Raw genomic sequence first — 14,353 nt, forward strand, 5'->3', positions numbered from 1 at the left:
ACACACACACAATATTATACACCAGGCACTATGCTATGACTTATGATATTTAATGCTCATAACTATCTATGAGGTGGGCATAATCTACACTGGACAGATGGGGAAATGGTAGTTGTAAAGCTCAAGTGGTAGAGCTAGTATTCCACCCCAAACTTCCTACTCAAAAATACTGGAAAGCCTGTGATCGTTCCAGTACACTCTGTGTCTCTAAATCCAATCTTTGGGATTACAGCAACTCTATCTTGCTAAAACATTTCCTTTCCCTGGAGCATTCATACTTAGAATGAATCAGAGATCTGCTAATAGAAGGAGCCAAGACCTAGGGTTACACTAGCTACAACTGCTCCTCACTCATTGTATTCCTTTGGATAAGTCACTTTTTCTCTCTGATCAGCAGTCATCTTTGGATGCTTTTGATCTCTGAGGCTCTTTATAAGGATAAAAAGCTTTGGGACCCCAAGATGTTCTTTGTGTTGTAAACACAAACTTTTAGAGCTATAACAACATTGCCTAAAATGTGTTTTCCAGGGCAAACCATTATGTCAATTTAATTCTATTTAGCAATAAGGAAGTATTCAATTATTTACATTTTCATTTTACTAAAATTATCTCTATCAGAATCAATTCCTTTCTTTGTAAATTTAATGAAAATTGACCCTATCCACTGTCTGAATTTTATTTCTTTTCTGACCGTGTCACAAATTTCACCAATTACTTTTCACCACTGGGAATATTCTTTGGTGGCTTTGATGTCCACAAACCTAATTAAGCACCGAAGTGCTTAATCCTTCTGACACTGGAATCTAGACGTAATCCTATATCCCGCACATATGCTCATCACCTCCGACAACTGATGTTCACAAAAGCTGGTCTACTAAACTCAGTATCTGGTAAACCAAGTCTTACAAGATCTGCACGCTAAGGGAAGTTTGTTTGTTATTAAAATACTCTGACGTGAGGTTCGTGGATAATTAAGTAAACAATCATCCCATCATTCGGACACACCCCGTCTCCTCCCACTGTGGGCAGCGCTCCACCGGCAACTGGCAACTGAGGGTTCCCATAGGCTCGCACCTTGGGTCGTCCCGGAGTCAGGAGAGCAGCTGGCGGCAGAAAGGGGAGCTGAGACTTCGGGAAGCCCCAAGAAGCCCTGGAGAGCTAAACCGGGCCAGAGGGCCGGACGGGCCGGGGTAGGGGGGCTCCGCTTCCAGGCCCGCCCTGCGCCACACCCGACCCCGCCTGCTCTCGGCTAACGGACCGCAGCGCCCGCCTCAGCCCGCCAGCCCTCACCTCGCCCCGACAGCGGCCTCCGGGAGTCGGCGCCCTCCCGCCGAGCCACCCTCTGCCTCCTCTGCAATCAGCCCACCCGGCAGACCTGGCCCGGGTCACAGGCAGCCCAGGCACAGGCAGACGACCCTGCGCATGCGTGAGTCTTGAACCACAACATCCCTCTGCCCCCGCTTATTCGCTGGTGCCGAGCAACACCCACACCCAAACCGACCAATCCTGGCGCGCCTCCACTGCCGGGTCCCGGAGGAGTCTTGAATGAAGTACTGCTTAAAGGGCTTCGACCCAAATATAGATTGGGCATCGCTGGGGCGCGCCTTCCAACTTTCCTCGCGTCTCCCGGTTCTCACCCGCGTGAGTCTGAGGTCCAAGTATATAATTCCCACGTCCGGAGGTGCGAAGAGGCTTCGCAGTTTAAGCTTAGTTTCTGCCGGGTTCTGATGTGTGGAAGTAGGGAGGTTCCGCGTGACGGCGCGACACGCCCGGGGCGTGGGTTCAGCTATTTGCTGGGCGAGAGGCCCGAGATAGGCAAACCAAAGATCACAGCCTGCTGCCAGCCTGGATGAGGTGCCAAAGTCCGGTCCCAAGGGATACACTCCAATCTGGGGGGCGGACGTACTGATAGACTGGTGATCAGCTGAAAGGAGATGAGGAACGACGGTTCATCCATTTATTCATTTTACAAATTGTAAGCACCTGCTGCGAACCAGACACTATGCCAGTCACTGCGGACAAAACGAGTAACTCCTGACACTAAAACCTATATTAAGAAAGGAGAGAAGAGTGACAGAACCCATACTGCAATATACAACACATGTTTAAGTACAAACTGAGCTATGTATTCTCGGAGAGGAGCACTGGTTTTGAAAGGATTTACTGGAGCTTCTGGCCTGGATTTGGTGGTTCCAGGAGGCTTCCTTGACACTGGATGAGTAGTAGCTAACGAGGCAAAGGGTGGAAGAGTGCTTCAGACAGAGAAATGTATAAAGAACTCTGTGTGGACTATGGCAGGGCTCCTTGAAAGATGAAAACCAACCCTGGGTTGGGGAGTGGTGAGGGGAGGTGGGTGGGGAGTTGTTTAATAGGCACAGGCTTTCATTTGGGGAAAATGAAAAAGTTCTGGAAATGGATAGTGGTGATGTTTGCACAACAATGTAATGTACTATATATCACAGAACTGTACATTTAAAAATGGTGATAATGGTAAGTTTTGTGTTATGTATATTTTGTCACCAAAAAGGAAAAAAAAAAAAAACCTCAGAGTTTACAGAGTAAAGAAGTAGAGTGAAAGCCACTAGAGACTAGAAGAGGTAAGATCATGTAAGATATTGGAGGCCATAGTAGAATTTGGGACAGGTGAAAACTGATTGGATTTATATTTTGTAGAAATCACTTTGGCTGCTGACATTAAGATCAAAATGGAGAAGGCTCTTGGAAACTGTGGTAGGGCCAGTTGGGAAGTCAATGCAGTTGTCTGGACAAGAGAAGATGAAGCTAGAGTTTAGGCTAGAACAGTGTGAAGCAGAAGAGCACTGGGCAATCTGGGTAGAGACTGGGCAGAGAAATGTAGAAGTGAAATCAATAGGACTTGGTGATGAATTGGATGTGAAAGGGTGACAAAGTAGCTTCAAGGATAATGCCATTTTCCACAAGTGATGATTCATGAAGTTTATATTGCCAGCCCTTGGCCCTGATTTCCAACCAAATAGCCAGCCACAAACTTCAACATCTCCATTAAAGGTCACCTCAAATTGCACACATCCAAAGCTAATTTATCACTTAACCTTAGCCCTCTGTGGAATGGGATAAAACCTCCTCCATGGGATGAATAAAGGAACTGTGAAGAGAGAGCCCAGCAAAGCAAATGAGCCTGCTTGGATTAGGGCCACCACTCAGGGAAATGAAGCTCTAGAAGGCAGAATTGCCCTGATACCCTTTTTGAGGAGTAAAACTTTCCAAGATCTGCATCCTCAATGAAGTGGCTGCTTCTCACTCTGTGCTACAGAGAAAACCAACCTTGCTCCCATGTTCGCCATGGGTGGACTGGACAAGAGAGAAGACAACCACTTCAGAGTTTTAGTGGTTGCCAGCGACCCAGACAATCACGATGGTGTGATCACTCACCTAGAGCCAGACATCCTGGAATGTGAAGTCAAGTGGACCTTAGGAAGCATCACTACGAACAAAGCTAGTGGAGGTGATGGAATTCCAGTTGAGCTATTTCAAATCCTAATAGATGATGCTGTAAAAGTGCTGCATTCCATATGCCAGCAAATTTAGAATACTCAGCAGTGGCCACAGGACTGGAAAAGTTCAGTTTTCATTCCAATCCCAAAGAAAGGCAATGCCAAAGAATGCTCAAACTACCACACAATTGCACTCTTCTCACACGCTACTAAAGTAATGCTCAAAATTCTCCGAGCCAGGCTGCAGCAATATGTGAACCATGAACTTCCAGATGGTTAAGCTTGTTTTAGAAAAGGCAGAGGAACCAAAGATCAAATTGCCAACATCCGCTGGATCATTAAAAAAGCAAGAGAGTTCCATAAAATCATCAATTTCTGCTTTACTGACTATGCCAAAACCTTTGACTGTGTGGATCACAACAAACTGTGGAAAATTCTGAAAGAAATGGGAATACCAGACCACCTGGCCTGCCTCTTGAGAAATCTGTATGCAGGTCAGGAAGCAACAGTTAGAACTGGACAATGGAACAACAGACTGGTTTCAAATAGGAAAAGGAGTACATCAAGGCTGTATATTGTCACCCTGCTTATTTAACATATATGCAGAGTACATCATGAGAAATGCTGGGCTGGAAGAAGCACAAGCAGGAGTCAAGATTGCCGGGAGAAATATCAATAACCTCAGATATGCAGATGACACCACCCTTATGGAAGAAAGTGAAGAAAAACTAAAGAGCCTCTTGATGAAAGTGAAAGAGGAGTGAAAAAGTTGGCTTAAAGCTCAACATTCAGAAAACTAAGATCATGGCATCCAGTCCCATCACTTCATGGCAACTAGATGGGGAAACAGTGGAAACAGTGGCTGACTTTATTTTTGGGGGCTCCCAAATCACTGCAGATGATGACTGCAGCCATGAAATTAAAAGACGCTTACTCCTTGGAAGAAAGTTACGACCAACCTAGACAGCATATTAAAAAGCAGAGATATTACTCTGCCAACAAAGGTCGGTCTAGTCAAGGCTATGGTTTTTCCAGTAGTCATGTATGGATGTGAGAGTTGGACTGTAAAGAAGAATTGACGCGTTTGAACTGTGGTGTTGGAGAAGACTCTTGAGAGTCCCTTGGACTGCAAAGAGATCCAACCAGTCTATCCTAAAGGAGATCAGTCCTGAGTGTACTTTGGAAGGACTGATGTTGAAGCTGGAACTCCAATACTTGGCCACTGATGCGAAGAGCTGATTCATTTGAAAAGACCCTGATGCTGGGAAAGATTGAAGGTGGGAGGAGAAGGGGACAACAGAGGATGAGATGATTGGATAGCATCACGGACTCAATGGGCATGAGTTTGAGTAAGCTCACTGAGTTGGTGATGGACAGGGAGGCCTGGCGTGCTACAGTCCGTGGGGTCGCAAAGACTCAGACATGACTGAGCGACTGAACTGAACAGCTGTAACAGTGTGGCCCAAGAGGTTGGCCTAGCTTCCTCTCTGTATGTTGCAGCAAACCACCTCCGCAGTATGGTGCATAGGCAGCACAGGGAGGTGGTTAAAAGCAAGAATTCTAAAGCCAGACTGCTTCTGTTCAGATGCTGGTTTTGCCCTCAGTAGCTATGAGATCTTGGGCAAGTTAGCTAATCTCTGTTTTCTCATCTGTAAAATGGAGAAAATAATAGTGCTTTTTAGGGTTGTAAATCTGATTTTTTTTTTTTTTTTTTTAAGGGCCCAAAGGAAAAAGAGGTCTATGTGCGAGTTTCTCCCTCAGCAAAAGCCGACACCGGTGTTTTCCTTGGCCTTGCAAGTTTTGGCTTGAAAGGAGGCAATGCCCAAGGTTCAGGCTCCAGATGCAGGCCTGGAGGCACCAGAGCGGTGTTTAAAGAGGTGTGAATGTGGACCCAGATCGGCAAGCTCCTCCCACAGATGGGCAGTACCCAAAGCCTAAAAGGCGAGACGCTAACTTGGATCCTGTCCCTGAGGCTAGCTTGCGCAAACGCAGAAGATCCACAAACAGCTCTAGAGCCTCAGGGGTGGGGCCGGAGGAGGCCGCCAAGAATCGCTCTTATTAAGAGCACGCCCAATCACAAATGACGTTCCGCCTGTTCCCCGCCCTCTAGGTGGGAGGACCCAATCAACGTCGAGAGTGTATCTTGGTCCCTGCTGCGACCGTAGTGCGTCTGGAGCTGCAGGTCCGCTCCGGTCTAGAAGTGAGGGCATCTGCCGGGCCTGAGGCCGAGTTCCACCCTGGCTTCCCGGGATGTCGGTGGCTTTCGTACCGGACTGGCTGAGAGGGAAGGCAGAAGTCAATCAAGAGACCATCCAGCGGGTAAGCGCTAAAACGGGTAGAGATCTTAGTAGAGATCCTAAATGGCTGCGAGTGCTGGAAGCTTCCTGGAGGGAGCAGCTGAGACTGGTGTGCGTAGGTGACTTGCTGTGAGATGAGAATGAAGTCTGCAGAGGTGCTGGGGCTGGAAAGCCCGGCCTTGGGGAGCGGCGGGGGGGTGGGGAGGGGCAGGCAAAGGAGGCCGTGGTCCTTGCCGTCCTGACGTCGCGCTGCATTGACCCTTTGTCTGCTCTTTCAGCTCCTGGAGGAGAATGACCAGCTGATCCGCTGTATCGTGGAATATCAGAACAAAGGCCGGGCGAATGAGTGCGTCCAGTGAGTCCACTCTTTATTCCCTTAATTTGTGAGTGTGAAGGGGCAGCTAGTATTGGAATCCATCAGCTGGCCTGAACTAGGAGTCTTGAGTGATCACAGATAAGGTTCAGAGGAATTACTTACTTGCCCAAGATAATACGGACAGTGCATTGTGAAGCCTGGAATCAGACATGGCTTCCTCTTCAAAACTTGAATTGTGTTCATTGCAAAGACCCCTCAAAAAGCCATGCCGGCCGATGACAACAGGGATGGGGACGCTTCAATTCAGTCCAGTTCAGTCGCTCAGTTGTGTCCGAGTCTTTGTGACCTCATGAACCTCAGTACACCAGGCCTCCCTGTCCATCACCAACTCCTGGAGTCCACCGAAACTCATGTCCATTGAGTTGGTGATGCCATCCAACCATCTCATAGTCTATCGTCCCCTTCTCCTCCTACCCCCAATCTTTCCCAACATTAGGGTCTTTTCAAATGAGTCAGGTCTTCGCATCAGTGGCCAAAGTAAAGTCAGCCACTGTTTCCACTGTTTCCCCATCTAGTTGCCATGAAATGATGGAACCGGATGCCATGATCTTAGTTTTCTGAATGTTGAGCTTTAAGCTTTCACTCCTCTTTCACTTTCATCAAGAGTCTCTTTAGTTCTTGTTCACTTTGTTCCATAAGGTGGTGTCATCTGCATATCTGAGGTTATTGATATTTCTCCCGGCAATCTTGACTCCAGCTTGTGCTTCTTCCAGCCCAGCATTTCTCATGATGTACTCTGCATATAAGTTAAATAAGCAGGGTGACAATATACAGCCTTGACAGACTCCTTTTCCTATTTGGAACCAGTCTGTTGTTCCACGTCCAGTTCTAGCATTTGGAAAACTTCTCATGAAATGATAAGAGCAATGGCTGTTTTCTGGTCATGGATCCCTGACTCATACTTTTTTTGGTAACACATACAAAAACCAATAGAAGTTCCCAGTTAAGACAGAGGTAAATTTGGCACAGTAATTTAAGGTGTTCTCTAGCCATATGCCAAGATGAGAGAAAACACTCTCTTTTCTAAGTGTAGTTCTAGGACTTACGCCCTGTTTATTACAGAAACAAAAAAGATTTTATTTCATTGTGACTGAAGCCATGGTTTCCCCACCCCCTAAAAATGTAACGCTCATTCCCTCACTGAACAGCTCAGTGGAGATATCCATCTTGGGTAAGTCTTTACATTGGACACTGGCATTTGATGATTTGCTTTTTTACAGTTTATAGTAAACAATCTCATTTTTCTATATGGAAAACCATTACAAAACACTCTATTTGGTGCAGTGATTCTCAAATTATGGATAAGTTACTACAATCTCCTCATGGACATTTTCACATCACATGGTGCATGATTCCTGCCCTCTAGTCTGATTTGCGGAGAAGGCATTGGCACCCCACTCCAGTACTCTTGCCTGGAAAATCCCATGGACGGAGGAACCTGGTAGGCTGCAGTCCATGGGGTTGCTAAGAGTCAGACACGACTGAGCGACTTCACTTTCACTTTTCACTTTCATGCATTGGAGAAGGAAATGGCAACCCACTCCAGTGTTCTTGCCTGGAGAATCCCAGGGACGGGGGAGCCTGGTGGGGTACCGTCTACGGGGTCACACAGAGTCGAACACGACCGAAGCGACTTAGCAGCAGCAGTCTGATTTGGGGCTCGACCCCTTGATTGAGAAATGGGGTCATAGTGAGAGTGCATTTATCATGGAAATGTCTTGTCCCTTCTTTAACTTTGTTCAGGATTTTTTTTTTGGCCTTGTGCCACATGGGATCTTCGTTCCCTGCCGGGGTGCGTGCTTAATCACCTCAGTCATGCTGTGTAACCCTACAGACTGCAGCTGACCAGGCTCCTCCGTCCACGGGATTCTCCAGGCAAGAATACTGGAGTGGGTTGCCATACCCTCCTCCAAGGGATCTTCCCGACCCAGGGATTGAACCTGTGTCTCCTACTTTGCAGGCAGATTCTTTTAACTGCTGAGCCACCAGGGAAACCCTTAGTTCCCTGACCAGGGATCAGACCTGTGCCCCTGCAGTGGAAGTATGGAGTCCTAACCCCGGACTTCCAGGGAATTCCCTGTTCAAGAATTTTTATAAGTAACACTGAGTACCAGTTACTACTTCAGCTACTGGGGAATCAGTACCAAAACAGATACCAGCTTTGCTTTCATGGAGTTTACATTCTAGACTGTAGAATCATATCATTAGGCACATAATAATAAATGCTTTGAATAAGAATAAAGCACAGTAAATGGGAGGAAGTGCTACTTTATACAGGTTATCTTTGATGTGACATTTGGGTAGACACCTTAGGTGAGGGAGGCAGCTATGCAGATATGTGAATCGGAGTGAGCATCAGGTGGAGAAGTCCCCCAGGCTAGAGCTTACTGGATATCTTGAAGTCTCTGCAAGGAGACCACTCTGGCCAGAACTCAGTGGGTAAAGGGAAAGTGACAGATGAGATCAGAGAGGGAGACTAGAGGCCCTGATCATGTAGGTCCTTATAGGCCATGAGAAAAGCTGAGCTTTACTCACAATGCGATGGGGACCTTTGAAGAGTTTTGAACAGAGGTATTACATGGTCTTAACTGATGCTTTTGAACTGTGGTGTTGGAGAAGACTCTTGAGAGTCCCTTGGACTGCAAGGAGATCCAACTGGTCCATCCTAAAGGAGATCAGTCCTGGGTGTTCATTGGAAGGACTGATGCCGAAGCTGAAACTCCAGTACTTTGGCCACCTCATTCAAAGAGTTGACTCATTGGAAAAGACCCTGATGCTGGGAAGGATTGGGGGCAGGAGGAGAAGGGGCCGACAGAGGATGAGATGGCTGGATGGCATCACTGACTTGATGGACATGAATTTGAGTAAACTCTGGGAGTTGGTGATGGACAGGGAGGCCTGGCGTGCTGCAATTCATGGGGTCGCAAAGAGTCGGACACGACTGAGCAACTGAAATGAATTGAACCTAAACTGTAAAATCACTCAGGCTGCTATGAGTATAATTACAGTAGGGGTACAAAGGTAGAACAGGGAGACAGCTTAGGAGAGTGGTCCAGTACAGTAGTCTAAACAAGTGATAGTGGCTTAGCCGAGAGATGTAGCTATGGGAGTGAGAAGTGAGAACAGGTAAGATTCTGGATGTATTTTCCTCTGATATGTTAAATAGACACATTGACAAAACTGAGTGGTCCATTCAGTAGATGAGCCATTCACTAGATAAATTTTTTTTCCAGTTTTTTGTTCAATAAAAACACACCTCTAATTTTTATCTGTTTTTCATCCATAGGTACCAGCATGTGTTACACAGAAATCTCATTTATTTGGCTACCATTGCAGATGCCAACCCAACCAGTGCTTCAAAAGCAATGGAGTAGTCTTCCAGTTGGCTGTTGTGAGGAGGAATTGAATGTGATCTATGTCCTGTGAAATGGATATTTGCCAACTCAGCTGCTTAGAATGTGAATGGAACCTCTGTGGCTCTTTTAAAAATGTGAAAATGTGAAGAAAGCTACTAACTTAACCATATTCTCAGTATAAATATTTAATAATTAAGTGGATTCCCTCAATTAAGTTGACTCCAAGTGTCCTCCATCCTGAAATAAGTGTGTTTGGATAACAGAGATATAATGGGCATCTTCAAGTCAACCTTTTTAGTTTCAGCCTGAAGAGGAAACTGAGCAGGTATTGGGCGATCAGCAGGAATTGGTGCGACTTTCCACTGAGACACTGCCGAATGGACATGTGACTGTTTCTCCCTCCTACCAGTTTGTGGTTGTGGACCCCTGACTGCTCTTTTCATGTTACTTTGAAATAAAGCTTGCCTTTCCACAAAAGCCTGATATTAAGGTATAGAAATTTTCTTGTAATGTCTTCCACTTGGTTTTTGAGAAAAAGTGTAAGGAGTTAAAAATACCTGTAACACCACCACTGTCATTGCTAACAAAATTAATAGTAATTCTTAAGTGTCATCTAACATCATCTACTAATAGATGTGATGCTGAAGGAAGAGTGTCTTTTTCTTTTCTATCCTTTTAAGGTTCTCGGCTAGGCCTCTATAACAAAAGACAGATTTATAGAAGAAAAGCATAAGCATTTATTTAATATAAGTTTTACGTAACATGGGAGCTTTCTTAAGGAAACAAAGACTCAAAGAAACAGTTAAACCTGAGCATTTTTATATGAAGTTCGATGAAAAGTATAAAGTTGTAGAAAAATGTGATGGGGCATAATGGTATGAGCTAAGTGTAGGAAACTGGGGGAGATGTAGCAAGGCCTTTTCGTTCAAAATCTGTCCCTCTGGGTGTGGGAAGGCACCTCTTGAATGACAGTCACATGACCTGCTTTATGGGAGGAGGTCTGAGAGTCCTAGGATCTGCCATTTCTCAAAGTCCTTCCTTAAAAATATGCCAAGGAGCCGTATCTTGGCATGTCCTGAATTCCATGATGTTCAATTTTCTTCTCTTCCCACAACATGTGATTTTGTTGATGTGTCTGAAACAGGATCCAAACAAAATTCACACCCTGCATTTTGTTGACATCGCTATGTCTGTAAAAATACTTAACAATTCCTTTTTCTTTTATCATTTGTTGAAAAAAACTACGTCACTTGCTCTAAAATTTTTCACATTTCTGTTGTATCCCTGTGGTGTGGTGTCATTATATATCCCAGTATTGGCCCACTTTTCCTATAAACTAGTAGATTTAGGTGCTCGTTTAGACTCAGATTCTAGTATCTTTGGCAAGAATACATCATAGGAAGTAATAGGTGCTTACTTTTCCATCATATCAGGAAATAACCCAAAATGATTTATTATCAAGCTCCTGATAGCCTTTCACTTGAATTATGATCTACCCAGTTTTTTAGGTTACTTCATTAGGGATTACCTAATTTTTCTATGTTATCATTCTTTCTGCTTCTGTTATCTTTGTTCTATCAAGAATTTTCCTTCTTTGAGACTTATCTGTTAAATGGGGCAAAGAGCTTCTTGTAAGTGAACCCCAAATTAAAACCTCCTTTTGTTGGGAGTCAAGGGTTTCAACCCAGGAAGGCTGTAATTCGTAAACAGTGAAGAGAGACCTCATTTTGAATCCCAAATCTGTCATAACCTCTATAAGCTCTGTTTCCTCAGCTCTAAAATGGAGATAACGAAAGTAGTATCTGCCTCTTGAGGTTATGAGATGGAGATTATGTGGTTGGGAGCTGGGCATGGTAAACATTCAAGTGTGTTAACTGAAGGCTCTGGCCCTTTTCAGAGGCCCCCTCCCATTCTGTCATCTGTAGGGTTCTATCCCATCATTGGTCTTCTCTGTCTTCTACTATTCATGTGGTTTGTGCTAGTACTCTTATGCCAGGTAGGCTGCTGAAGGGCCTGATCTGATCAGCAAATATGTTAAGTGCTGTGCAATGTCTTTAGTTTTGAATTAGTTGCTAACATTTAAAGATAAGAGGATTTCCCATGAAAGCCTGGATTTCTAGCAATGCTGGATTAACAGGTCCACGGTGAAAACCATCAGCTGGAGTGTGATGGCAGCTGACCCCCACTCACGTTATTAGACAGCTTGAACACTTAAAAATCTGTCAAGAGGGTAGATCTCACATTAAGTGTTTTTACCACAATAAAGTAAAAAAGAAAGAAAGAGTGCTTGCCAGATCCTGGGTAGAGGGGAGGAGAAGTCATTGTTTAATTGGTACAAAATTTTAGTTTTACAAGATGAAGATTGTCCTCTGGCTAGATGGTAGTGATGGTGGTACAATGGGAATCTACTTGGTGCCTCTGAACAGTAAGCTTTAAAAAAGTTAAAAGATTAGTTTATGTAAAGTTAAAGTATATATTACAATTTTAAGAAAATAACGGAAAACAACAACCACCCAACAGTGTGGCCCCATGGTAAAGATAAATCAAGGTAGCAAATTGAGCCCAGAAATAGAATGGCACATATGTGGTCACAAAGCCAAGGTAATTCAATGTATAAAAGACAGTCTTTTCAACATATGGTGGTGGAACTACCGTATATCCCTACGAGAAAAAAAATAACTTAAGCTTCTACCTGACACCATATCCACAAATACTGACACATCATAGACTTACACCAAAAAGGGTTATAAAATTTCTAAAAGGAAACACAGGAGAAAATCTTCATGAGCTTGGGGTAGGCAGAGATTTCTTACACAGAGAAGCACAAACCATAAAAGAAAAAGTTGATCAAATGACTTCAGAAAAAATTAAAACCTGCTTTCCACAAGCCACTATCAAAACAATGAAAAGGCAAGACAGATTGGGAGAAAATATTCACGATTACATAAACCTAGCAAGGGATTTTTATTCAGAATCTATACATACATCGTTTAACAACACGTTAAATAATACAGAATTCTTGCTTTCTATAAGACGAAAACATGATTAAAATAAGGGCAAAGGTCTTGAACTGACAATTTAGAAAAGAGGGCCTTGAACACTATGCCCACGACGCTGGCCCCCAAAGCGGAAACGCACGTACGACCGTACCTAAACGGCCTTTGAAGTGAGACAAGTAGTCTAACAGGATAGCGTCAAAACTACTCCCTGAGTAAAAAAGTCAAAACTGTCGGTCTACCGATCCTCAACGACTTGATTCTCCAACCTCTTCTGCAGCTATGGACAACAGGAAAGCCTCGCGATATCTGCAAATACTTTGACTCGGCCCTTGAGAAAGGACGACAGCAAGTAGCGCAGGCGCGTCGGGGGCTCCCAGAGTTGGCGACTGATTCCAACGTAAAGGAGGAAAGGGGCGGAGCAAAAAAGAACCAGCTCAGGTATAGGAGCTCGGGACCCGAGCTCCCAGGCCTTCTCACGTAGGCGTAGCCGCTTCTGTTAACCACCGCCTTCGAGTACGTGCTCTCGCGGTATTTGTCCCGGCTCTCGCGGGGTTTAGCGTGGCAATAGGATACCCGCCTGGGGGCGGGGGTGGCGGTCCGTTAGTGGCGTTGGCTCCGGCCACGGTGGCAGCGCTTTCTCTTCTGCTCACTGGCAGGTCTCAGGCTGGAGGCCAGCCAGGTGAAGAGCGCGGCTGCATGTGTGTGCGCACTCCATGGGAGCCGGGAGGCCTGAGGTGAGAGGGAGCCGGTCTCGGCCTCCGGCGCTGTCGCGACAGGCGGGCGGGAGGTGACTGAGGCGCGGGCTCCGCCCCACCCCCCGCCCTAGCCCCCGCCCTAGCCCCCGCCCTGACCGCTTTCCTCCCCATCTCTCCCAGCTTTTGCTGCCGCCTCGGTCGCTATGGGGGCGCAGGACCGGCCGCAATGCCACTTCGACATCGAAATCAACCGGGAGCCGGGTGAGCCGGGCCACTGGGGAGCCCTGCGGGGCCTAGGCTTGCCTTGGGGAAGGGGAGGGGTCTACCTTCATCAACCCTCCCCCAAGCGTTTTTGGGAACTGATAGGCGCAGTCCGTACTCCCTTTTCTCCTGAGGGAAAATCTGTGGAGAGGAGGGTGGTCCGGGTACAATCTAATCGGAGTCCAGGCCTCGTCCTCCCAAACTCCTTGTCCCCCCGGACCCCTCCTGAGTGTTCCTGCCTTGCCAGGAAAAGGGTTGCGATCCTTTTTGGACTTTGTCTCTCACAATATCTCTAAGGAAGAAACACTCCCAATTTCAGTTTCTGGTATCTCGTTCTGTACTATGAGCTTTGGACTCGTACGTTGTATATTTTCTAATTCTTGTGCATCCTTAATAGGTTAACTTTGTTTTTATTTTTCCTTAAGTGTCTTTATCCAGAATTCCTTGGTTCATGGGGTAATGACTTAGCACAAGTCTTGGGCGATAAACCAAAGCATTTAGTATCAACAGACTTGCAGCGTGTGTTCTCTTCCATTACTGTTTTCTTTAGGGAATCCAGCCGTTTCTTAGTATATTTTTTAAAAAATTAGATATTTTCTTCTCAAGGGTAGTTAACTTCATTCTACGTAGCAGAGCGTGCAAGGTTCCAGTTTTCTTAGCCTTTTTTTTTTTTTACACTGTGACGGAAGTTTTAATTGGAAGCTTATATACAGTCTTTTTGCAGGTCTTGTTCAGCAGATTGTGCATGCTACTGTTCTAGACTGAGGATATAGCAATGCATAAAACAAAGGCCTCTCTTCCTTGTAGTCTATATTCTGTTGGAGGAAGACAGACAATAAATCAGAAAAAAAAATAAGTGTCTTGTAATAGGGGTACTGTTTTAATAGATTGGTCAG

The 14,353-nt window shown here is 45.4% G+C and overlaps 3 protein-coding genes across 10 annotated transcripts in view; 2 read left to right on the top strand and 1 right to left on the bottom strand.

The window, feature by feature from the left end:
• Positions 1-2,324, bottom strand: part of SEC22C (SEC22 homolog C, vesicle trafficking protein) — a 26,111-nt gene extending 23,787 nt beyond the window's left edge. For 3 of the 4 annotated variants that reach the window (XR_010662957.1, XR_010662956.1, XM_065933109.1), the window contains exon 1: positions 1,075-1,210. The gene's annotated coding sequence lies outside the window, so the exon portion shown is untranslated. Of the gene's footprint in view, positions 1-1,074; positions 1,211-1,290 lie in introns of those variants that run through there. The other variant, XM_065933110.1, reaches the window with a different exon arrangement.
• Positions 1,291-9,979, top strand: SS18L2 (SS18 like 2). The gene is made up of 4 exons (XM_065933111.1): positions 1,291-1,426; positions 5,584-5,792; positions 6,049-6,125; positions 9,433-9,979. Exons 2-4 carry the CDS (start codon positions 5,724-5,726, stop codon positions 9,518-9,520), a joined length of 234 nt encoding a protein of 77 aa, XP_065789183.1. The 5' UTR covers positions 1,291-1,426; positions 5,584-5,723; the 3' UTR covers positions 9,521-9,979.
• A 2,806-nt stretch (positions 9,980-12,785) lies between these two features.
• The window catches only part of NKTR (natural killer cell triggering receptor), a 40,660-nt gene continuing 39,092 nt past the window's right edge, over positions 12,786-14,353 (top strand). For 3 of the 5 annotated variants that reach the window (XM_065933115.1, XM_065933113.1, XM_065933114.1), the window contains exons 1-2: positions 13,048-13,235; positions 13,377-13,457. In XM_065933115.1, the coding sequence (XP_065789187.1) occupies positions 13,400-13,457 (58 nt within the window). In that variant the 5' untranslated portion in view covers positions 13,048-13,235; positions 13,377-13,399. Of the gene's footprint in view, positions 13,236-13,376; positions 13,458-14,353 lie in introns of all 5 variants that reach the window. The other 2 variants (XR_010662958.1, XM_065933119.1) reach the window with 1 other exon arrangement.

Source organism: Muntiacus reevesi, chromosome 4, assembly GCF_963930625.1.
Source record: "Muntiacus reevesi chromosome 4, mMunRee1.1, whole genome shotgun sequence".
Classification (NCBI taxonomy): domain Eukaryota; kingdom Metazoa; phylum Chordata; class Mammalia; order Artiodactyla; family Cervidae; genus Muntiacus; species Muntiacus reevesi.

What these genes read in the sequence shown, in the direction of transcription:
- SS18L2 (XM_065933111.1), top strand. Translation starts at nt 5,724, where the DNA reads ATGTCGGTGGCTTTCGTACCGGACTGGCTGAGAGGGAAGGCAGAAGTC. An exon ending in ATCAAGAGACCATCCAGCGG is followed by an intron (nt 5,793 to 6,048) that starts GTAAGCGCTAAA and finishes CTGCTCTTTCAG; the next exon opens with CTCCTGGAGGAGAATGACCA. An exon ending in CGGGCGAATGAGTGCGTCCA is followed by an intron (nt 6,126 to 9,432) that starts GTGAGTCCACTC and finishes TTTCATCCATAG; the next exon opens with GTACCAGCATGTGTTACACA.